Source organism: Alternaria arborescens (assembly GCF_004154835.1).
Source record: "Alternaria arborescens strain FERA 675 chromosome Unknown contig_6, whole genome shotgun sequence".
NCBI classification, from domain to species: domain Eukaryota; kingdom Fungi; phylum Ascomycota; class Dothideomycetes; order Pleosporales; family Pleosporaceae; genus Alternaria; species Alternaria arborescens.
In genome coordinates, this window is record NW_021167861.1 from 252,528 (window position 1) to 275,321 (window position 22,794).

Below are 22,794 nucleotides of genomic sequence, written 5' to 3' on the forward strand. Positions count from 1 at the left end.
ACAGGCAGTGGCCATGGGCCCCGTATTATAACGGTTTGTTTCGATAGAAATTTGCTAGTTAAATGAGAAAAGATTTTCCAACTGATAGCTGTCGTACGACGGCATGTCATTATTTTATCTCTCCTTGTTCGTTCGACCCTCGTATTGCTCCAAAACTGTAAGCAAATCGTCTACAAGTGCTGAAGTGTAGCGGAAATTGAACGCCTTGCGGCGGTTCTCGACATATTTCCGAGGAGTTGTAGTTGTTCTCTGGTCTGGATCTATGTAAAAGTATTCGAGTTCCTTCTCGCGCTTGTTGTTGAAGCGTTCCAGATCAGTTAACTCGCAAAATCCCAGAGGATTTAAAGTTGTTCTTCGGTCTAGATCTATATAAAAGGATTCGAATGCCTTGCGGCGGTTTTCGAAGTGTTTCCAAGCAGTGAAAGTTGTTTTCTGGTCTCGATCTTTGTGATTGGGTTGACATGAGTCTGGAAGGCAGTCCAACACTGTGTAGTCTGAAGATGGCCGCACGCCCATGAATATATCTGCGCCGTTTTCTAGGAGTATCTCAGCCATCTTAGTGTAACACCCTGATATTGCTAGAGCAAATTGCTCCGAAAGCAGTTTCTTCTTTTCAGAAGGGCTTAGGGTTTTCTCATTTCCAAGTAGAGTACCGCACATGGTATGGTTTCTGCCTTTTACAGCAAAGTCGAAAGGATTGAGTTTAAGGAAGGGATCTACTGATGTCATGCTTGCACCGTACTGCAGAAGTACTTTGGCAATAATCTCCAGGTTTGAAGCGACAGCAATAGCCAGTGGTGACGATCCCATAGGGTCAAGTGCATTCGGCGATGCCCCTCTGCCGAGAAGCATGCTTACCATGCGTTCATCATTGCGATGTACAGCCGCGCCGAGTGGTGAGACGCCTTGAAACTCTGACGCACTCCAAAGACCAGGCTCTTGTGCAAGCATGTCCTCTAACTTCTCTTGTTCACCGTCCCACACAGCATCCGTCAAAGAGATGAACTGGCGTAGTTTAGGATGAGGGGAGGGAGCTAGAAGTTCTTTGATCAACCAATCAGGCTGATGCTTACTGCCCCGTGTATCCTTTGCCAAATCTCTTGCTTCCGGGCTTTTTTCTGCTCCCTGATCAAGCAGCATCTGCACAATTCTTCTTGCATCGCGACGCATCAAAAGTGTTGTCCCAATTGTGTCGTACCTCGTGTTTTCATAAGCAGTTTCTACCGCCCTCATCAGAGGTGTCATCCCATACGAATTGTCCGTGCGAAATTTGGCGTTCACGTCCACGCCGCCTTGGTCCAGGCACATCCTGACCATAGGAACGTTCCTGGCCGCAATGGGATAGTTAAGGTCCATGTGAACATAAGCCATTGATTCTTCACCAGCACCTGCTATACCACTATAGGTAAACATAGTTCCAGTAGGATACTCCTCTGACGGCTTTGGGTATGGCATGAGCCTCCAAGACTTGAGATCTGTCGTGTTGGTCCATATCTCGGTTGCAAAACTGAAACGGAACATGGCGACAAAAGCCTAGTATCTGGTTAAACATACACTAAACTCTCGTGACAGACTAACCTTCAATTTCTCTAATATGAGTTCCTTTGCAACCCAAAGATTGAATTTGGCGTTGCTTATGTCCTTGAGCTTCTGTTCTTCTTTCTTTGAGGCTGTTCCCAGGCTTGCGACAATAGTCTTGACACTAGCTTCAAGCTCAATCTTGAGCTGTCGAATCTCTTCAGTGAGAACCTCAATCTGTCTTTCCGCTTGTTCTTTGAGACGATTCATTTCTTCTCGAGTTTTATTGTGCTCTGCGGCATTCTGATCGATCGACATCTCGATTGCGGTCCTGGTGTCGATTTGTGCTCCTAAAACTCGATCAGACTGATCACCGGATTGTTGTGAAAGCTCGGTTATTTGAGAAGATAGTTTCTTGTGTTCTTCTTTGTCTTGTTTAGCATGAGCTGTTATACTGGTCTCTGTGCGCGAATGAAGTGTATCTAGAATGGCGTGTTGTCGCTCGAATCCGTTCTGTATCTCGTCGTCGATGTGAACTAGTGAATGAACTACGGACTTGGTTTCGTCAGCAAGTGAAGTATAACCTTCTGATTGCTGAAGTGCCACGACATCGATCTTGCTCCTGTCGCCCAGAATTAGCCCTGTCTGGTGATAATAGTTGTGGGACGAACCGTAAGCCCACGATTATGCGAATGTTCAACTCCTCTTTGTACATCTTTACTCTTTTTTCCAGGTTATCGATGTCATCCTTACTCCATACACTCTTCAAAGCCTGTCGGAAACTACGAAATCTTCCAGATTTGCCTTGAACTGTGAGTTTCTGAAGAGCCTCTGTAAGCTCTTGCGATACGACTATGCATCCCTTGCACAGATCACAAAGCGCTTGCTCGTCCATGGTAAGGTTACTACTCGCAGCGGTTGTGGTGAGCGACTCTTGTAGCTTCCTTGAGAGCACTGAGATATCTCCAGAGACTTTGCCTAGGTCGTCGTATTCAACAAGACTACCGTTAGCTGAGTTGTAGATGGCATGACTCTTTGCGAATATCTTGATAGCAAGTTCGACAAACTGAGTGACATTAGCGACAGCCCCAAGCGCTATCAGAGGGTCGAGCATGACGCATGAGAATTTTGGGCTGTTGTCGCTCCGCTTCTGTCGGAATGGTAATCGGCAAATGCTAGACGTCAATCAAGGAGAGAAAGCTATGGGCTTTCAATGAAGATGGGTGGCTCAGATTGTTGTCATCGCATCGCACAGCCCCATGCGCAGCAACGCCTGCATCTGGTATGAACCAATCGTCGTACTACGTTCTTTCCGCATTATGCATCAAGCAGTCTTGACAAGGCTGACTTGAACATGTCGATGTACTTGGAGGCTGATCGGGTTGTTCTGCCACAGGTCTCAGAAGAGGTGAATCACCGGCCATTGTAACACTGTCGAAGCTCAGATCCAGATGTGGAAGTGTATTTTGGCTGGGTTGGGCTTGGGGTTGGTCACATCCACGAGGAAGAGCTGGCAAGCGGACCGGGGAAGAAGCACAGACCGCGTACCTAGACCCTGGACATCCCTGTCATGACGGCGCAGCTGTCAGTCGAGATCCGCCATCGTTACCAACCCTCAACTGGAGTCTGTTGCTGTTCTTGTCGTCCCGGGGTTCAATTTCTAGCAGTCGCCATGCCGATTGATCGCCGTACCAGATGAGCTGCTTACGAACCCGCAGCCCGCGCCGCTTAGCCTTCCTACCATGTCCGCGTCGAACATCCGGGTATTTGTACAATGGAAGGACTCTACCGTGTTCGCCGGCGAAGACATAGAATGCACTATTACCTTCAAGAATGTAGCCTCGCCTGAGGGACGCGATCGCTCCCCGGTCCGGAGACAGAATGGCTTCGCGACGGGCGGGGAGCGACAGCGCAAACTACCGCCAGTCCACTCGTCGACGAGGCCCTCGGTATCCCGCAATTCGTCCTTTGCCTCGCAGTTACCGCCCTCACATCTTCGTGGACATCGCCCTGCACTATCATTACATACGCCGTCAACAGCTGGGGGACGCCGATCGCCTGTTCCGCCAAGCGTCATACACGGGAACAACACAGGAACGCCGAAACATGGAAGATCCGTGTCAATCGTGTCCCTAGGGACAGATGCTGGAACCGAAGTCAGCCATGAGAGAGGCATACCCATTAGACGCCCAGCAAGAGGGCATGGAAGATCTGCAAGTCTGCAAGTCGTGCCCGGCAGGCCAAACTCGTATCCAAGTATGAAGGACACACGCGATATATGCTTCTGGCTGACATGGTAGCAGTTGCTTCACCAGGTCATCGATCAGCTACACACCCCTCTCCATTATCCGGCGAAGCGTCGTCTCCGACAGTCCACAGCCCTGGCGACTTTGCCTTTCCTGCGCGTCAGAACAGGAGACGGCCTGGTGTTACGACCACACCGAGTACCCCAGCTCTTCCTACTACAGGACGGAAACCTTCCAATTCCTTCTCATCCAACTTCAAGTTCCCAGCCGCCCCTCCGCCTGAAGACGCCACACAATCACAGCCTAGTAGCAGCCCTACAAAGCAACCCATACACGTCCGGCGCAACTCCCCGCAACCGCCATATGACCATCTACGGATATCAGGAAGCTCCAATCTCGAAGTGCTTTCGCCCGTTGCACGGATAATATCTGCGTCAAGCCTCAATGACACTCCTCGTAGCAGTGGAGAGTTCTACTCGATGAGCAACAACTCCAACGAAACACTAGCCTCGGAATATGCAGCTCATCCCTCCGCGCGTCTGCTACAGCGTCCGATGCACCACCGACGACTATCGCATCTGGCACCGCCCAATAGACAGGCTCTCCCTGAGTCGATAATGATGGGCTATGCACAAATAATGGGTTCCTTCACGCTGGATGGATCCTTGATCAATCAGGCACCTTTCGAAGAGGTCAAAAGGAAGGGAGTAGTAGGTGGCCAGGGTGGAGGCGGCGTCGTGGGAGTAGAGAAGACAAAGCGCGAGAGCGGGCTCTTTGGCGCGCTAGGCTGGGGCAACATAGGAGAGTCGCTGGGTGGGCTATTGGGCGCATCAGAGCCCTCTAGTATCCGAGAGATGAGGGGTGTTGCCAGCTCCAAGACCGTTCCGCTCATCACTACACCCCAATCCATTCTGTTCGTCGATTTGAGGCTTGCGCCTGGCGAAAGTCGCAGTTACACGTACAGCTTTACAATACCCCGAGGTCTCCCACCTTCACACAAGGGGCGGTCGATGAAGGTAGCATACAATCTCATCATTGGCACGCAACGCGCGGGCTCGACCAAAGAACAGCAAGTGAAGCATGTGGACATTCCGTTCAGGGTTTTTGGCAGCGTGAACAGTATGTTTGTTCCAAGTATGGATGCATTGACATGCTAACTCCGACCAGGCCGTGGCGAGATACTTGGACATGATCTCATGTCTCCGTACATTATATTGCGAGATCAAGCTCGAACAGCCAGCATAGAGCCCTCTTCAGGTGCGAAGCTTTCTCCGACTAAGAAAGGCCCTTCGGGCAAGGCAGAAGAAAACACCTTTGGCGACTTCCTGGAGTACGTGAACAACCTGCTAGATCGACCTAGACACAATTCTAGCATGGGCTTGCTCTCACCTACAGGTACCATGCCTGGACGGTCATCGATCGCTGAAGAACCTCAAACCATGAAGGAGGCCATCGACACAGCCATTCTGCGCAGCAACTTGACAGGTGCTGCGAACCAGAGCGCAAACCGCTTCGAAATCGCCCGCAGCGGCCGCCGTGTTGCGGTCATCATGCTGGCGCGACCCTCTTACCGACTAGGCGAAACAATGACTGCGGTGATCGACTTTACAGACTCGCGAATTCCCTGCTATTCTATACATATTTCACTGGAAACCTCTGAGAAGGTCGACCCGGCGATAGCACTTCGCTCGAATGCTTCGATATACCGTGTTACGAAGAAAGTGCACGCATCTTTTTCAGAAAACGCGCTGTTTGCGCAAAAGTTAGCCTTCTCGCCTACGATACCCCCCAATGCCACACCGGAGTTCATCACCAGCGGAGTTAGCCTGGAGTGGAAGTTAAGGATCGAGTTCATCACTCCGAGAGTAATGCATGAGGATGGGGAGGAGACGACACAGGACAATCTCTTGGAAGAGATATCCAGCGACGACCGGGGTGTTATATTAGCGGCGGCGCAGCGATTACCAGCTGAGAGTTTTGAAGTTCAGGTACCAATCCGGGTATATGGGGCTGTAAGTGGAGCACCTGAAGCACCTGACGAGCAAGGACTTCCCGTGTGAAGTTGGCCATACAAATGGCAGCCATTTCTATCAGCTCAATTTTGGAATGCGATGCAGCAACGGCGGGTTGCCGCACTGCTCTTCCAGCTTTTGTCACCTAGGTTGTTACACAGCTGGTGACTTCTCTAGAGGCGACGTTATCTTCTGTATATGATCATGGATGTTTCGTGAAGGATCTCTGGGGAAAAAGGGATGGTAGAGAGTGACTTGTAGTATACCAGCTCATTACTGGAGCAAATGCGGATCCCATGACATAAGGTCCGAGGTTCACAGTAATACCATCGATTCAAATGCACTTGCAGTCCTCTGTTGTGTCATCCGGCATGACTGATATGCTTTTGGTGAACCACAACTCCTTTGTCACAGGACCACCAATTTAACCTCGTAAACCTTCATACTTTAAAATCCTTTACGACCTACCTCTGAAGCAAGACAAATGCTACTTGAGACGATATTTCCTTCCTTCGTCGACACGAAGCTGAACGATATAAATGAGTGAGGTAGAGATATGGGAAACGGCAGTGAACACTGTATCAGGGACTACAACGGCAGGCTTGGGTCTAAAGATCGCCAACAAAGGCGGTTGTCAAGTGTACATCCCTCTTCCTTCCCTCCCTTAGCCGGTCGAAGCATTGCTCACATACAACTCTCTCCCAATTTGTTCCTCCTATGCAGTACTTTTTTGTCCGGACTCTTGCGGCAGGAATGGTATACATCTACCACAGTGAAATCCACACCATTGCTCGCCACATGCTCGCCGGATCAATCCTGGCTATCGAACTGTGGGAACACCATTGTGAGGGAGAAGGCGTCCTTAAGACGACGGTATGCGCGAGATCGACACAGAAGGTAGCGAGGAGCCCGTGTGCCATGAAGAAGCATACGCCGTCGAGTTCCAGATAAGGAGGGTGTTGTAAAGTCATTTCCATCTCATCACGGTCCAAGATACAGAAAGAAGCTCAGCTCGTATTCATGTCATGTATTCATCATGTCGAGAAAAAGTGTATGTAAATGTAATCGCAGTCCATCGCTAAGAAAGCGTTCTTCACAATCCATGTCTGGGAAGTGTCGTACTTCCCCCTTTAAAACTTTGCTGGTCGCTCACATTCCATCATGCCCCTTGCACTCGTCGTTATGCGCTTACAATCCACCAGGTCCTGCAGCTGAATGTGCGCTGGCACCAGCGCCAGGGCCCATGGTCGCGTGTGTTGCATCGCGGTGGGCAGCTTCACGCGCCTCGCGCTCCTTGGTCTCTTGGGCAATCTGGTCTTCGGTCTTCTTGTTTCCTCGGGCGATGAGCTTCTCGAGGAGACCGCCCTTCTTTGGCGTGTCGTGCTTGTCTGAGTCTTCGAATTCTTTCAGGTAGGCGACGCGCTCTTGAGGGGGCATCGCGGCGAGTTCAGAGTCGATTGAGTCACGGTTCTCTGTTGAGGGTGTTAGTGGTGGGCTCAGTGAGGCTGAAGGATAGCGAGGCGCGTTGTTGAGGGAAGACTATTCGCGACGGACCAACGTGTATTTACTACGACTACTGGACGCGATGCTTGGTATGTCACTTGGAGTTATCACTTACCCTCGATGGTACCGACATTACCAGTGCTGGTGGTGACATCGTTCTCGGTCTTGTTCTTGCTGCCGATGTGAAGCTTCTCCTTGATCTTGTCCATTGTCGGTGGTTTGTTTTAGGTGTTGGTTTGGGGTGTCTGGGGTATAGGTCTGTATTATTGATGTATCTGAATATCGAGGCAGAAGATTAGGTGTTTGGGGTGTTGTCCAGGTTGGAGGAAGCGCGCGCGGGGATGAGGGGTGATAGCTTCAGCCATGCGTGTCACCTACGTCATAGCCTCAGCATAGTCCATCTCCCAACTGCCTTGTTGGAGGTGGACCTAGTCAAGCGCGGTCCACGCATTCTGCATTCATTTCCAAGCTATGCAGAGAACATCTTTTTGTGGCTTGCAATTGCAATGGGCCTTCCCGCTCGGGCTTGGGTTGTATCCGATCTCTGCTTCAGCCTCACGTGTGGAGTACCTCGCACCCGCACCCAGGAAAGCGCAGCTGATGAGTAGGGCTCTAGCACAGTTGTACCTGCATCTCTTCATTTCATCTACGAATTAAGGAGATTAGTCATATGGTACTCAGGAGTTGACAGTTTCAGAAGCCACATACAAGATGATGGTATGCGATACTTCAGTCTGTAGGCCACCACGAAAGCTCTTCGCGTGACAGCATGACCCACGTATGCAATCGGCCATCACACACATTGAAGTCATCGTAGTTCACATCCCCACTTTTCCATTTAAAGCTCATGAAGCCCGCGGGCCACATATTCGACTTCTTGCCGCAATCCTTGCTAGAAGTATGCGCATCTGTCAGCCCTACGAGCCGATCACCCGGGTATCTCTTGGTAGGTGTTCTGCCTCGTAGAAACCAGTATTATCATCCTCGGCGTCCTTAGAAATATGTCAGAACTTTGTGACCGCCCTTACTTGAAGCCAAAAGTCGTTTCGTGAGATGAGTTCAGATGTCGTTATTCGCGCACACCATGCTGTTGAGATCTGAGTGGTGCCTAGGATGATTATTGAATATCTCCAGGCTCTGACAAGAATTCTTACCCGTTCCTCGCAGTCTCGTCGAAAACCTCCTAGCTCTTTTATAAGTTTGCACTGTTATTTCCAAGCTCACTCCTCGTGGGCCATATACATTAAGAAGATGTGGATCTCTGCTGCAAGTCCCGTGCCTAAGCCTTTTGCAAAATAGTAATCAATATTCTCGCATTCGTGTTGCGTATGCATTAAATCCTGCCCATTTCCCGTACATGTGTGGTATCTCTAGAAGTATGCCAGACCCAAACGCCTTTGCCGGACTCTGTCCAAAATTAAAAACTATTTATCCATGTTTGCTGCGAGGAAATTGCGGTGAAATTGGCGATACACCAGAGCGGAGTGTAAGTTCGCCAGTCGCGTATCCGTCGTCGCTGGGCACACCGCTCACACTGTGGCTTGCACTGCTCTCTACGTCCATCTCGTGTTGAAAACGTGGATGCGGCGGTACTTCTTGCCATCTGGGTGTCACCGGCATTATCGAGTCGCCATGCAGCTCTTGTGGTTCGTCTGCCATATCAATGACTGTCTTTTGATCTTGTGGATACGCATGGCCAGGGAACTGGTCGTTCACAGGGGAGGCGAGTTCCGTCAATGGCGTGCCATGAAGTTCTTGCGGGCCCACAGCTTTGTGAGGCAGGCTACCCGCAAGAACGTTAGAACTAGAATCAATTTCTGATATGTGTTTGCTTGCGAGCTCGTATCGCTGTTCTTTTTGCTGTTTGCTGCGGTGTTTCCGGAAGAAAAATATACCCAGTGCTAACAGGAGGAGAGCAGCGATTGCGCCTATAACAATCCCAGCAATGGCACCTCCGCCGAGCCCTGAAGACGAAGTTGAAGTTTGTGTGGAATCGGAGTCGCTCGGTGATCTGATCGTGATGACGTTTGACGCGGGCAAAGGATCGGGAAAGACTGCCTGTGCAACCGTGAAGTTTGCCCGTTCATAGTCTACTATCAGATATGCCTCCTGCAGCAATGTCCTGCCAAGTGCGTATTGTGTATCGTTGGCGGCACGGCGAATCGGGAAGTAGTTCGTTGCGTTCGGGTAGTACGGATACGAGGCTTGAAGATCGAAGGCTGCATACGGCAGTTCTATGTTGGTGTAGTTCGTGGTTGTATCTTCGAGCGAGTTTACAAGCTTGAACGTGAGGGTTGGGTTGTTTGAGACAAGTTGTTGGTGGATGGTATCGTTGACAAGGTACAGGTCTGTCTCAGGATCGTAGGTCAACCCAAAGGCTGTCTCGAACTGTGCACAAACGTCTGCAGGTAACCACAAGTGTGGGACTGTAGAGTCGATGACGGAGAAGTGTGCTCCGGAGGTCAGGGAGTAGGTGCCCTGTAGTGTGTTTGTCGCCATGATTGAGTCCACTCCTACAGTCAGGAGCCGAGAGGGGTCTTGGGAGAAGGTAAAAGAGAAGTCGTTCGCACTGGGCTCGAATCGCGTCGCATCGTAGCCTCCCAGAACCAGGTTACCAAAGACGGATTTCAATCTGTAAGTTGCGCCAGCTGTGTACGCATAGGCGAAACTAGGAATCTTTTTGCTCTCGCGCAGTTGGTAGAGGAAAGAGTCGATGGGCTGGCTCCCACTGTTGAAGCTGGACTTTGCCTGGCCAAGACCAAGGAGGCCCAAGTAGTAGTCTGGATCGGCAACAGCAGCAACGACCTGGCGCGTCAGTGATATAGAGGAGCTGCTATCCGCAGCTGCGCCTAACGTGACAGTGTCCAGGCCAAACAGTCCTCTCCCTGTGTAGTTGAGTGCGTCCTCCAAATCCACATCGTATTGTCCAATCGCCGACCATGTTGTCGACGCGTTGACCTGGAAGCCGGTGCTTTGCGTGCTCTGGAAAACCTCTATTCCTCGGAGTTGTGGGCAATTCGTCGGGTCGACTCCCTCCAGACATCCTTCTTCGGCAATGACGTATGTGACGCCTCCCTTTGTGCTCGGCAACACACGAAAGTCTTGTCCTGGTGTTCCAACGCTTATCTTGAAGGTGCTCCAGCTTCCATCCGCGCCGTCAAACTTATCCGAAGGAGGCACGACATATGGCTCCGGGGCCTCGGTAGCTCGCGCTGTGAGGCGCATTGTGTAGCGAGCGAACGGTAGTGAAGGATTGCCGATGTCTCTACATGGACCTGGAAGCGATTGATCGTCGGCTCAGACGGTCTGAAGCAGGTAGCACATGGCGCAGTTGTCTATCGGAAGATTTTGGGACCCCAGGTCGAGTCAGCTCTGATACCGGGAGTGCGGTCCCTGGGCTATCGGAAGCCCTGGAGTCTAGAGCGGTTCATGGACGTTTTGTCCAAGAACCCACCACAACAGGTGCGGGCGTTGCGTGACGATCGCCCACGCCCTAGTCGTTAGGCCGCCATAAGCTATGCAGCATGATTCGATGACTGCAGCATTGAAGGCATGGCTAGTTTCCAAGGTTCGTCGAGCGCAATACGAGGTCTCATGGGAGAGGCGCATCCGGTGGCATGCTAAGGGGTAGCGCACGGTTTAGTCAGCCTCCCCACCAATGACGGACCTTTGGAACCATTCCCCAGCTCATCGTATCAGCCTCCTTTCGACGCTATCCCGGCCCAAGCGGCCACACCTCGACGCCTCCGTCATGCTATCAGATGTTCTCTTTTGATAGCACTCGAGACATGCAGGTAGTCAGCAGTGCCCACTCACCCATTTTGGTTGAGTTGGCTAGATGCGCACGCCTTGTTCCGTTCAGAACTATTACCTACAAGCTCGAATTGTGTTCGCCGAGAACCTTAAGACCTAGCCTAGCAATCTCTTCACTTGGCCCTAAAGGGCAAACCTAGTAGTTCGTTGCTCCAGTCTACAGCAATCCCACTCGAGATCCGATCGGTCTTGCGGGACAGATCTTTTAAGTCATATAGGGTATATCGGTTCAGCCTAGAATGTGAAACAAGCCTCGTCCATGACACTACCTAGATACTGGCCACACATTCTTCGACTGCCGCAAGTGTTTTCCAGTGCACTGCGGACCATGTCAGCGCGAAGCTTGAATTTAGGCGGATATACATGGTATTTCCAGTTGATCAGCACGGCAGACCGGGGCTGGAAGATGCCCTGGCAGTCATACGCGTCAACGGTATGTGCCTCGTGTTTCCGCTAAGCGTAGCTACCACTAGGGCTGTGCATGGATCGCGAGCTGGTCATGCGTACGAATAGCCTTCATCGAATGATTGGAATTTGAACTGTTTTGGGCTGAATCTCGCTGTTTTCGCTCTTACAGTGCTCTTTTGCATGTGCGACATCTTGCTTGACCTTTACACTGTCACTCGCTTGGTGTAGAAGGATCATTGCAAGATGCGGCGACTTGTCAGTCTACTGGGGCCTGCGCTGGTTGTGGCGGGCTTAGATACGAACATACACAACAGGAGAGGTACGTCATTTTTGTCAGGCAAGTTTCAGGTGGCTAACAATCCACAGATGGTATGCAGCAGAGTCCGTCTTGAGACCATCAAAATTGACGTTTTCAGGTAATAATACATCAGTGATGGCGCCGCCAAGTAACACGGTACTACTCGACTCAACTACTTTACATGTGCCTGTTGCTGTTACTCCAGGGGCCATACCAGGTCCAGCTTACGATGTGAGCTCTTCTTTGCCTGCGCCGTCGGACATAACATCGTCGGTTTTCCACAGTGTTCCTCCACATCTGCCCACTCCTCCTCGGGTTCCTATTTACACAAATCGCACCAACTCCATCTCTCAAGTGACACCTACGGTAGTCACATACACTGCCTCTGGAAGTGCACCGCCCCTTTCAGATATCACGTCAGTTTTTGCCAATTCTTCGGTACCCAATGGAGCGTGTACCGGGTGTATCATCGCAGGGTATGGTCCTATAACCACATCCTACGTACCGGGGGAGTTTTACAACCCATGGACTAGCACAGTGGTAACCGAGACCATCGTTACAGAGTATTCGACTTACATGTACAATGGTACTGTCGAGACTGTCGTTACAGAGAAGCGTACTGTCAACCAGACAAAGACTGTTACCGGAGCTAATGGCCAATTAATCACACGCGCGACACCGACGTTCACAGTACAACCAACACCAGGAGTAATTGTTCACCTCGACGCAGGTCCAACTTACGTTATATACAACCGGCTCTCTGGTGCATTGGATGATTACCATGAGATTTACTGGCCGGATAGCAATCTGACCCAAGGGTTTTGTTCGCCAACAGTCGAGCCCTTAACGAGTTGGCAGCCCGCAAGCACAAAAACCAAAGAATGGAGTTACTTCATTGCTACTTACACAGGGAAGGCTCCTGAAAGCACACCCTCGGGCGAACCTGTTCCACTCCCCTCTAAACTAATCGACCATCTAAAGCAAGTCCCAGCTATTCAAAGTCAATTCCGCGGCTCAGATATCGCTACTTGTAGCTTTAGTAGACCGCCCGAATCCTTCTTGCGTCCTAGACCTACAGGACTCATCCCCCCAGCCGCACCGCCTCCATCGCCATTTCCCATCTTCCTGTCACCTTTGACAGGGACATATATTGCGACCAGCTTTGAGTCCACGTCTGTTCACGTCACGGTTCGAGGTTGTTTAAGGTGTCAAGATACAGCAACAAAGGATGTCGCAGAGCCTACGATGTCAAACAAGATAGCAGATCCCACTCCCACAAACAAACCCGATCCTAATCAGCATAACAACGATGCTCCATCGCCTAGCCAACCTGACAGTATACCCGACGACACGGTCAAGCCGACTCAAGGTGGCGGGAAAACCTCACCGAGTATTCCAGACGTTGTGAACACGGTCAACCACGATAACCCTTCCGTTTGGACAAACGGAAATCCAGGAGCGACTACGACTAGAAGCGTGACGATTGGTGGAGTTGTCTTTCCAGTGAACACTCCCAAACCAACTCAGGCCGAGCCGGATGATCAGAACGGACAAAATCATAATCCAGTTCCTCCGATTATCGTAATTGGATCCGAAACGTTGACACAAGGGCAGACGAAGACTATTAACGGCGTGCCTGTGGTGGTACCCTCAGATGGTGGTGGAACACGAATCGTTGTAGACGGAAGTACGGTCCCTTTCAATCCGGCAACGACTCAAGGTCTGCCTGTTCTTACGGTGGGCGGAGGTGTTGTCACGCCAAATTCGCGAGGAGAGTACATACTTGGATCTGAGACACTGAAGCCAGGAGGCCCTGCCATCACCATCAACGGAAACACAGTCAGCATGGAGCCGAACGGTATGGCCATCGTCAATGGTGCTACGCAGACCATTGCGAATGTTCCTGTGGTAACTGGAGCGCCCGTTATTACAGTGGACGACCAAACCGTCTCAGCGACTGTCGTGGGAGGCTCAACGGTCTTTGTTGTAGCACCCGGTCAAACACTAAGCGCAGGAAGTACGCTCATCGTTGACGGCACGACCTACAGTATGCCTGAAAATGGACAAGGTTCGACCATCCTGATTAACGGGCAGACATCGGTGTTGGGGGCGGGACAATCTGTTGTGACTCTTGATGGAGGGAGATCCGTTACTGCGCAAGTTGTCAGCGGCACGACAGCCTATGTCATCGCTCCGGACCAGACTCTTACTCCAGGTGGCATCCTTACTATCTCCGGGACTACATACTCTATGCCCACGAGCGCATCTGGTACCGTCATCGTCGTCAACGGCGTTACGTCCACTCTGGCAGCACCCGGCTCTGGCATTACTGACGCTCCAGCCTTGACCATCAACGGTGTGACATACACACATACTGTTGCAGACGGAACAACGGAATACGTTCTGAACGACGGAACAACACTCGTACCTGGTTCGTCAATTGAGATTGACGGGACAACCTACTCTCTGGACTCACAGGGAACTGCCCTGATCATCAATGGACAAACCAGCACCATTCCTAAGCTACCGAAGAGCAATAGCGCCAGTACGACACGTTCGAGTTCAGCTTCTACGACGCGAAGCCGCGATGCCGGAGACTTGATTGCGAGCGGAATTGGAGAGACTAGTAAGGCACTAGGAGTATCTACGCACGTTGGTGGTTTGGATAAATGGATTGAGAGTTTGATCGTTGGCGCTGCGGGGTGGCTCACATTATTACTGTGAGCAACGGGATAAAAGTTTAAATGGGTTAATCACGACTTGATGCATGTAGCGCGGCGCTTGGTATTCGGACAACAATGGACACTGGGATATATAACGACTTGGAAATACGGGAAGGGACTACATTGCACACTGGGAGGATATACTTGGAACTGGAATTGGACAAAACGTTCGCATAGTGTTTTAATGCGTAATGCTTCTAATCTATGTACCTGATAATAAACCAATCCGAAAAGCATAATTGCAAGATCATCTAAAACCTGCTTCCCCGTCCAATGTGTTCCGCGATAGCGTACTCTTGTAAGACTTGTGCGCCTTGTTAGACGTCAAGATGTGCCCATACCTTGTCAGTCCGATCATAGCTCAACCACTCCCCTCCTACTTCGCCCGCTTCTTGAACAACTCCCAAGCCTCTGTCAAACCTTGTCTCATTTCATCCTGCTTTACCCGCTGCACGTCTCCGACATCGGCAACGGTACCCACTCTCTCATCGTATCCCTCACCCGAGAATAGGATGCGGAGATTCATCCAAGCCGGAACAGTCTTGATGTCTGTGCCCTTGACCTGCATCTTCTTGAAGAGCTCTTTCGCCACTTCTCCCTGGAGACGCTGAACATAACACTCCCACTTCTCCTCGACGCCCATCCTAGTCCAAGTCTTCCCAAAGCCCTTACTCGCCGAGTCCATCTCCAAAATCAGGTTGAGAGAAACAAGACCGCGGTAGTGGTTCTTCATGTCGTTGTAACCACCACTTAGCAGCCAATGGAGGTCATAGAAGGAGCGGATCTTGATGTTGAGCTGAGTAGCAAGACGCTGACATCCTGTAGGGAATAGCCTGACACTGTAGTCAGGCGGCGGGCAGAGCTCGTTTGTGGGCCTGACGACCTCAAATGCATTCTTGCCATATAGAACAGCTTTGGCTTCGGCGAAAACCTCCTTGCTGACACGGAGGATGTTGATGTTGGTGCGGCCGACAAGTGCAAAACGAGTCTTATGTTCGTCAACGTGGAGGTGGACGAGGGCGTAGGCAATACCAGGGAGAAACTCGCGGCGCTCGGTGTAGAGGAATGCTGTCTTTTCGTTGTGGAACGTAGTGCGTTTCTGACGAACACATATCAGACCCGGGACGACGAGGAGGTGCGCATAGATCTGGTTGCGGATGAACATAGGGAGGTCCATGAAGCGGAAAGGCTCAGTCATGGTGGTAGGTGCATCGATAGTGAAGGCTAAAGAGGCGAATGTGTTGTGCTTCTCGAGAGCTGTGGGTTTGGTCTTAGAGAAGCCTGTCGAAGTTGGAGACAGAGGGACGGTGTTGCTTGCTAGTGGAGTACTCTCGCCATCATCGCTACCATTGCTGGTCTCGGTATCAAAAGCTTCCTCGAGCTCTTCGAAAAAGGCATCAGGTGACTCCCCTTCGCTGACAGCGTTAGCGCGTGTTGCCTTGCTGTTGAAGTCTTCAGCATCGCTGAAGCGCACGCATTTCCTTGGACCGCCGGTGGAAGGTGGCGTAAGGGGATACGAGCATGGAGGTGTTTGCGGTCGCTCAAATGGAGTATCCATTCTGGCCATGGTTCTTTACTCTATGCGGAAAGGGTTGTCAGATAGTAGGAGAAGAGTAAGGTAGACTGAAGGCTAGTAAATACGCAGGAAAGAGGATATGTGAAGGTGAGGGAGGACTGCTGCTAGACTCGAAGTGGGGTATCTCCATACTCCTCGTGACGCAGTGTTCGCAATATACGCCCATGGTGAGGTGAAGGAGTGAGGACCAACGCTCTCCGAGAGAGCTTGGTGTTGTGCCGATAGGTGATGTACCTCGTGGACAGTGTACATCTTAGACACCACATGCCAAGACCCATCTACACGGTCACGACGAGGTTGTCGCTCGATCATCATGGTGTTCAGTAGTGGTGGGGCAAGGTCGTATATCATCACGAGCTTTGCCTGTCGTCCATCTCTTTTGCTACGTGAGCTTCCGCCACAATGTCATACCACAAACACTTTTCATGATAGAGGCCCTCCTATCAATCAATTACTTTCGGCTTTGCCAAGTTACGAAATTTTGCTTGAGATTGAGACGCCGACCAAGTTAAATGGTAGAGGAACTTTTGGAGTCGCGTGATATGGCTCAGAATCAGGATGTCACTCGAGTAATGAGTGATTGCATGCAGATGAAAATTCCTAAAGATTGGTGATGGAGTTGCAGTTGGGGTAGACAACTTGCGGCCCAATCGGTGCTAGCCCCAGCCAGTGCCGAGCCGGGCTCAGAAACCTCATCGCAGCATCCTCAACTGCACCCGCGCCCCGAAAGCTGCCCCATCCCGCAATCCATCTCCCCTCTACCGACCATGTCTGCAGCTCGTGCCTTCAGCACCGCTTTCCGGGCTGGTGCGCCCCGCGCCCCAATGGCCGCCCGCTACGCCGCAACCCGAAGCTACGCTGCCGCCGCTGCCCCAACTGGCTCTGCCAACAAGCCCCCGGTTGCCCTCTTCGGCGTTGACGGAACCTACGCGAGTGCTCTGGTACGCCTTCCACGACTTCAATTGGCACATTGGCGATGATACGCGGATGGAATGCGGGCCAATGGCTAGGCAAGAGCTTTGGCTAACAATTGTGGTAGTACACCGCGGCCGCGAAGACCAACGCCCTCGACCCCACCGCGAAGTCGCTCCAGGCTCTCCAGGGTGTTTTCCAAAAGGACGCCAAGCTCAGCCAGATCCTCCACGCTCCCTCGCTCTCCGTCTCCGACAAGCAGCAGATTGTCCAGGAGCTCCAGAAGCACATTGGCGGCGCCGACAAGGACGGCATCGTCAAGAACTTCCTCAGCACACTGGCCGAGAACAACCGATTGGGCGTACTACAGGGTGTTGTAGAGAAGTTTGGTGTGCTCATGGGCGCCCACCGCGGCGAGGTTGAGCTTACCGTTACCAGCGCTGCGGTACGTTGACTCTGAGATGGGATGGAACAACACAGTTGGAGGATTTAGGAACAAAGTTAGAACCACAACTGACATGACGCAGCCTCTCGACAACAAGACCATCTCCCGCCTCGAGAACGCCATCAAGAACTCGCAATACGTCCAGAACGGCCAGACCCTCAAGGTCGTTCCCAAGGTCAACCCCGAGATCCGCGGTGGACTCATCGTCGAGATCGCCGACCGCACCATCGACAAGTCTGTCGCCGCCAAGATGGCCAAGATGAACAAGCTCCTCAAGGATACTTTGTAAATATAGAGCGAGAGCGCATGGCGATGGACGTGAGGGGTAGGCATGTGTATTCTAGATGAGTCTTGGAAAAGAACAATTTACTACCGTCTACCACCTGGCGACGCGCCATGAACGACCGATGATTTGAGCGCTTGGATGTGTCAAGGATGATCTGGAACAGCTGATGAACTACAGAGACTATGAACTGATATCGCATTACTGTCCGTCTAACACTGCTAGCAATACGTATTTCACTGGCACGCCTGGATGGCAGCTAGTTGAAGATATATTCGAAATGCCCAAAATGCAATCAATGCCATCTACGCTCTCCACCTTGCATCCAGCCCAGTCATAGTCACGCCATGTGCCGTACCTGCACGGACCACCCGAGTCTCTGGTCTGTCCGGGGGTCTGACAGGCGTCCCGGGAGCAGATAGAGTTCGCGACGTAGGCGTCGAGGCGACTGGTGGTCGTTCCGTATGGCTGTCTACCAAGGGGTCGTATGGCTTATGAACTAGCCATTCGTCACTTGCTTCAGGCATTCCTGGGGCGACGTAATAGCCGACCTCGTAGGTTCTTGGTCTCAATTCGATCAATCCAAGAAGATGACCATCACATGGTAGTCCCACATCGGCTGTTGTAGGAGTTTCAGATAGGCGCGCAAGCCTTTTCCTCGCCAGGAAGAGTTCGTACTTTTCCACCAGCCATGCAAGGTGGGTATTAGTCTCCACAAGTTCGATGTCTAGGCATGTCGATGGAGACTCGTAATTCAGCCCAGTCTATGACAACGTTGGTAAGTTTCACAGCATTCGAGCAAGGAATACCGCTCAGGAATGTTCTTTCATCACATGGGAGGGGCCGTGGGCTACTTACAATTTGCAGGGGGAACCTGATAAGGGTGACAGGTGTTGCTTGGATCTCCCGGATATTAAGGTTTTGCTGGCAAGGCCATGCGGTTTCGATGTATGCTGACATTTTAATAGTTGAAGTGACGTTTAGTTGGCTGTTGGAGCGTTGGGTAAATCGTTATGAAGATTAGAGGGCTCAGGACTGCTGTTCATATACGAAATGAGTAGGGAATTTTCATTAGTTCCTGGCAGGACTATGGTTCTATAGAAATCGTAACTCTGGTCCTTCTTCTTCGCGAACATAGTCCCAATAGAAGGAAAGCGGGTCCCTGGATGCCTGGACTATGGTTCATCTTCACTATAGACGCACGGGCGCGTTACGTCTTTTGGGAGGTAGCGAAGCGCACACAGTCGAGTCTTTGAGTATGTGCACGATTTACGATTCGAGAGAATACCCTATATTGACATAAGAGTTCTATCACTTAGGTATGCTTCAGGGCCGAGCGGAAATGCTTCACAAAAACCACACAGAACATAGTCTACCAAGACAAGTCTAAAGAATCTGATTGTTAATATCAGGGGGCCTCAAATCGCCCCTGCTATGCATTGTAGCGCAAACTACCAAGATGTTTGAAGAAACTGGACACAAACTTCTTCACCTTCTGCACCCCAGTAGTCTTCTTCCTGTACCTTTTCCTCACAGCCATACTCACAGAACGTCCACGGCTAAACACCAAATCTCTCGCTTCGTTTTCAATCTGCGTCAAATCTCGAGCCTCAAGAGTAAGGCCACCTGTGCATACGACTTCTCCATTGACAAAATGCTCGGACAATGGGGTATCATACTCTTCACTTGCCGAAGTTTCCGACGAGGCGGAGGAGCTGGAGGAGGAGATGATACTGATACCATCTATGTCGGTGCAATATAGTTGAGGGTTCAGTCTCAACGACCCGACCACACTGTCGCTTCGTTGTGGCAATGAAGCCAGTGTGGAAGATTTTTGGCATTCATTATCCCAATGCCTGGCGAGAAGGGTATCGAGTTCCTCTTGTGAAGAAACGTGGATGTTGTCCATGTTGTCATTGGTGGCCTATTCATGTCTTGTTAGCTACATTCTTCTGCTTCTTCGAGTCTGGAACGGAAAGCAGAACTTACAACGTGGATTGGAAAATCAAGCCGACTTGCATCGAAGCCCGGTGCTAGAGTAGCGATATGCCACGTTTTCAGGAGATTTGAACGCCGGCGTTGGATTTGTGCAGGCATTTTAGTGTTGTTGGTGTAAGTGGCTTGGAAGGTGGGCGTAGTGGTGGTGAAGACGGTTGGAGACAGTGTAGAAGATTGGGATTGGATGACAATCTAATAGGGAGGTTGCTGCTGAACATATATAATGGTTTTTCTGTGACTCCTACGCGGCAGTATCGATTGCTGCTCGTTCATAGGCTTGAATATAGCGAGGCGGAAGGGACGAACCATGGTTTCGAGGCGGGAAGTGGATCATCTGACGATGCTTGCCACAACGTCGCTTTGGTGTACGAATTAGACGACCGACAATCAAAGGCAGACTTGAAGAGATTCATCATAGCCAGTATGGTCAGAGAAACAGGCATGGCGATGAGAAATTTGGTAGGTTCAAAGTTAGATTGTTCATTCAAGGATATAATGACTGGTAATAGTGACGACCCTCCAGTGGCCGTCCTAAACTTGCCAGTCATATTGCCTTCCGACACAAGGTCGGACGCTAACCTTTTCGTCAACTTCCGTCGCGGCGTCCTCGTCATCTTCGTAGACAGCGGCATCAGTAGCACTGAGTACGTCTACCTGGACAAAGATGGGCGCAAATACATCTACTTCCTCATCGTCCTCGTCCTCACAATCCCCATCCGTTCTACAACTCACGTACTCCTCAAATACGACACCCCGTTGTTTTTCCTCACGACCCAGACCATCGAAGATGTCGACTGGTTCAAGGCCGTCTTCCTCCAGGTGGTTCCCACACCGCCTCCATTTCACATGCATGACCAACTGGTCCAGCCCAACCTCATCCTTCACAACCACAGTGCTTTCTTTCGTGTCTTTTAATCCCGTCTAGCACTTGTGTTAGTAGGGTTCGTCGAGTTGAAAGCACATCCTACAGACATTCGCGATATTTTAAATGATCAGGTGATGCTGTAATTTACTATCAACCCGTTCGAAATGCATCTCAGCTGTCAGGTTGATATAGAGGATGTCGACTTACAACTCGTATGGGATATTGGGGGATGATATTGCAGGCTGGACTCCATCTCAATTCCACACCGTTGATATGGTACTGCGGCAAACCGGCCTTCATTTCCTGTTGTTGCTGAGTGTCAGAGTGTAGTGTCGAGTTATTTGTGTCGAGTTCTGTCGCGTCAGGTGCAGACTGAGGTGGGTTACTGGAATATTTCGAAGCCTCGTGCGGGAGTAGTCTCATTATCCCGCCCGTAGTGTTGTAGATAAGGATTGGTGACATCTTGTAGAAGATTAATGCGAGTATAGGTATCTAGCAGAGAATGCTGATGTATTGTATACACTAAAGAGTAAAAACTTGCCGGTTCCAAACCGTGGTTATAATTACTGCGAATGAGATCACAATTGCTCACACACGTCAACCTTCTAAACGAGTCCTAGGAGCTTTTCCGATTGGACCGCGAGATCAGAGTCATATGATAAGGATGATTCAAACGGTATGGAACCAAGGTTTTTGATAGCGTATGGTATTGCAAATCTCACTGCAATTTGCAGTAATTTCTGCCATGATTAACTTGCCAGCGACACAGACTTACCTCAACCGCCATGCCTAAGAACCCAGCAATGCATATACCTCCAGAATCACTCACACTGGTCGCACCCAGACTAAATTCCCTATCCTCTTTCGGAACGTTATCCGTAATCTCAGCAAAGGTACTGACATAGACCAACCCGCCTAACAGGCCTTCCCAGAATATAATAACGCAGACGATGTAGTAGCTTGGGATGAAATTGAACATGGCGTGCAGGGCGAGGATGATGAGATTGGCGACTTGAAGAAACGATGGGACGTATAGGTGGTGTATGCGTATGAAGGGTGTGGAGGAGCGCGAGATGAAAACACCGACCTGGTAGATGGCGTTGTACGTGCTGTAGAAAGAACGGTATTCGTCGAAGGGGGAGGATTCGAGGGGAAATAGCAGAGTGGGTGCAACGCCTTGGTTGATGGTGTACTCAGCAATGTAGACGAGGAGTAGAGGCAACATGCTGTGGCAGGTCAGCCTGGCGTATTCAGAGTGTGTACAATAGACTTACTACGGGAAGAACAATCCTCGCGCCCGGTTGAGGTTGGCCCGGAAGCTACTCAGTGCACTGTTAGCACCCTTATTATTGACGGAAATGAAGCTGCGCCCTGAAGCTGAATGCATGGAGGAAGTCAGCAGATCGTCTTGTTCATGCGCCTGGGCAACCTCGTCTTCCTCGTCGTCCCCTTGATTATCGATGGCTTCGTAACCGCCTTGTTTCGGAGCGCCAGCACGCAGCGGCCCAAGTGGGAGTATGACGAAGAAACTCAAGACCATGATTAGCGGCAGGAAAGAAAAGACAAGTAGACTTGTGCGAGGGGTAATGCCCAGCGTGTTGGTCGCGATGGCATACGCTCCAGCGCCGATTAGACCTGCGCCGCCAGTACCTGAGCCCCAAGAAGCCAGAGCAAAGTGACCATAGTAATGTGTTAGGCCAAGGAAGCTCAGTTCACCACCCCCACTGCTCAGACTGGCAAGCATCACTCCACACATCTTGATGGCAATGGTCCTCGAGTCCTGCAGCGGAGGGGTGAGGGCGATGATGAGCATGCCGCATGCCGAGAGAGCGACGAATATGAGGATGCGAACAGTGTATGGGATCTTGTGTATGAAGTATGGGGCGCATAGTTTTGTCAGGAACGAAGGGATAACATCGGCTAGAAGTACGGCGCCTTTGGGGACATTTGGACCAACGAGGTCGAGAGCAGCGGAGAGGATGATTACGTAGAGGACATTGTTGATGAGGCCTAGGGCTGTTAGCTGCCGTGGTGCTGCCCCTCATCGAGGGTTCAGGTGCATGCATACCGAACAACCAAAAGGCGGCGCATACGCGTGGATCAGCGCCGTGGAAGACAGCCTTCAAGCGCGCACGATAGACGGCCCAGGAAGAAGCGGGGGAGCCAGGCATGGGGAGGAGCGGCATAGGTTGCA

The 22,794-nt window shown here is 51.0% G+C and overlaps 8 protein-coding genes across 8 annotated transcripts; 3 read left to right on the forward strand and 5 right to left on the reverse strand.

Moving 5' to 3' along the window:
• Window positions 1–114: 114 nt before the first annotated feature.
• AA0111_g3289 (hypothetical protein) lies at window positions 115–2,632 on the reverse strand (the record flags this gene model as incomplete). The annotated part of the gene is made up of 3 exons (XM_028649156.1): window positions 115–1,533; window positions 1,579–2,140; window positions 2,190–2,632. 3 exons carry the CDS (start codon window positions 2,630–2,632, stop codon window positions 115–117), a joined length of 2,424 nt encoding a protein of 807 aa, XP_028509018.1.
• A 628-nt stretch (window positions 2,633–3,260) lies between these two features.
• Window positions 3,261–5,824, forward strand: AA0111_g3290 (hypothetical protein; the record flags this gene model as incomplete). Its single annotated transcript, XM_028649158.1, has 3 exons — window positions 3,261–3,774; window positions 3,822–4,883; window positions 4,932–5,824. The coding sequence occupies 3 exons, from the start codon at window positions 3,261–3,263 to the stop codon at window positions 5,822–5,824; spliced, it is 2,469 nt and encodes an 822-aa protein (XP_028508940.1).
• Window positions 5,825–6,964: 1,140 nt separating this feature from the next.
• Window positions 6,965–7,488, reverse strand: AA0111_g3291 (hypothetical protein; the record flags this gene model as incomplete). The annotated part of the gene is made up of 2 exons (XM_028649159.1): window positions 6,965–7,248; window positions 7,395–7,488. 2 exons carry the CDS (start codon window positions 7,486–7,488, stop codon window positions 6,965–6,967), a joined length of 378 nt encoding a protein of 125 aa, XP_028508941.1.
• Window positions 7,489–8,707: 1,219 nt separating this feature from the next.
• On the reverse strand, window positions 8,708–10,504 carry AA0111_g3292 (hypothetical protein; the record flags this gene model as incomplete). Its single annotated transcript, XM_028649160.1, has 1 exon — window positions 8,708–10,504. One exon carries the CDS (start codon window positions 10,502–10,504, stop codon window positions 8,708–8,710), a length of 1,797 nt encoding a protein of 598 aa, XP_028508938.1.
• A 1,429-nt stretch (window positions 10,505–11,933) lies between these two features.
• Window positions 11,934–14,522, forward strand: AA0111_g3293 (hypothetical protein; the record flags this gene model as incomplete). Its single annotated transcript, XM_028649161.1, has 1 exon — window positions 11,934–14,522. The coding sequence occupies one exon, from the start codon at window positions 11,934–11,936 to the stop codon at window positions 14,520–14,522; it is 2,589 nt and encodes an 862-aa protein (XP_028508939.1).
• A 375-nt stretch (window positions 14,523–14,897) lies between these two features.
• AA0111_g3294 (hypothetical protein) lies at window positions 14,898–16,088 on the reverse strand (the record flags this gene model as incomplete). The annotated part of the gene is made up of 1 exon (XM_028649162.1): window positions 14,898–16,088. The coding sequence occupies one exon, from the start codon at window positions 16,086–16,088 to the stop codon at window positions 14,898–14,900; it is 1,191 nt and encodes a 396-aa protein (XP_028508937.1).
• A 776-nt stretch (window positions 16,089–16,864) lies between these two features.
• Window positions 16,865–17,743, forward strand: AA0111_g3295 (hypothetical protein; the record flags this gene model as incomplete). Its single annotated transcript, XM_028649163.1, has 3 exons — window positions 16,865–17,038; window positions 17,137–17,454; window positions 17,537–17,743. 3 exons carry the CDS (start codon window positions 16,865–16,867, stop codon window positions 17,741–17,743), a joined length of 699 nt encoding a protein of 232 aa, XP_028509075.1.
• A 2,523-nt stretch (window positions 17,744–20,266) lies between these two features.
• On the reverse strand, window positions 20,267–22,771 carry AA0111_g3296 (Protein btn-1; the record flags this gene model as incomplete). The annotated part of the gene is made up of 5 exons (XM_028649164.1): window positions 20,267–20,656; window positions 20,808–21,092; window positions 21,376–21,826; window positions 21,875–22,610; window positions 22,669–22,771. The coding sequence occupies 5 exons, from the start codon at window positions 22,769–22,771 to the stop codon at window positions 20,267–20,269; spliced, it is 1,965 nt and encodes a 654-aa protein (XP_028508935.1).
• Window positions 22,772–22,794: the final 23 nt, after the last annotated feature.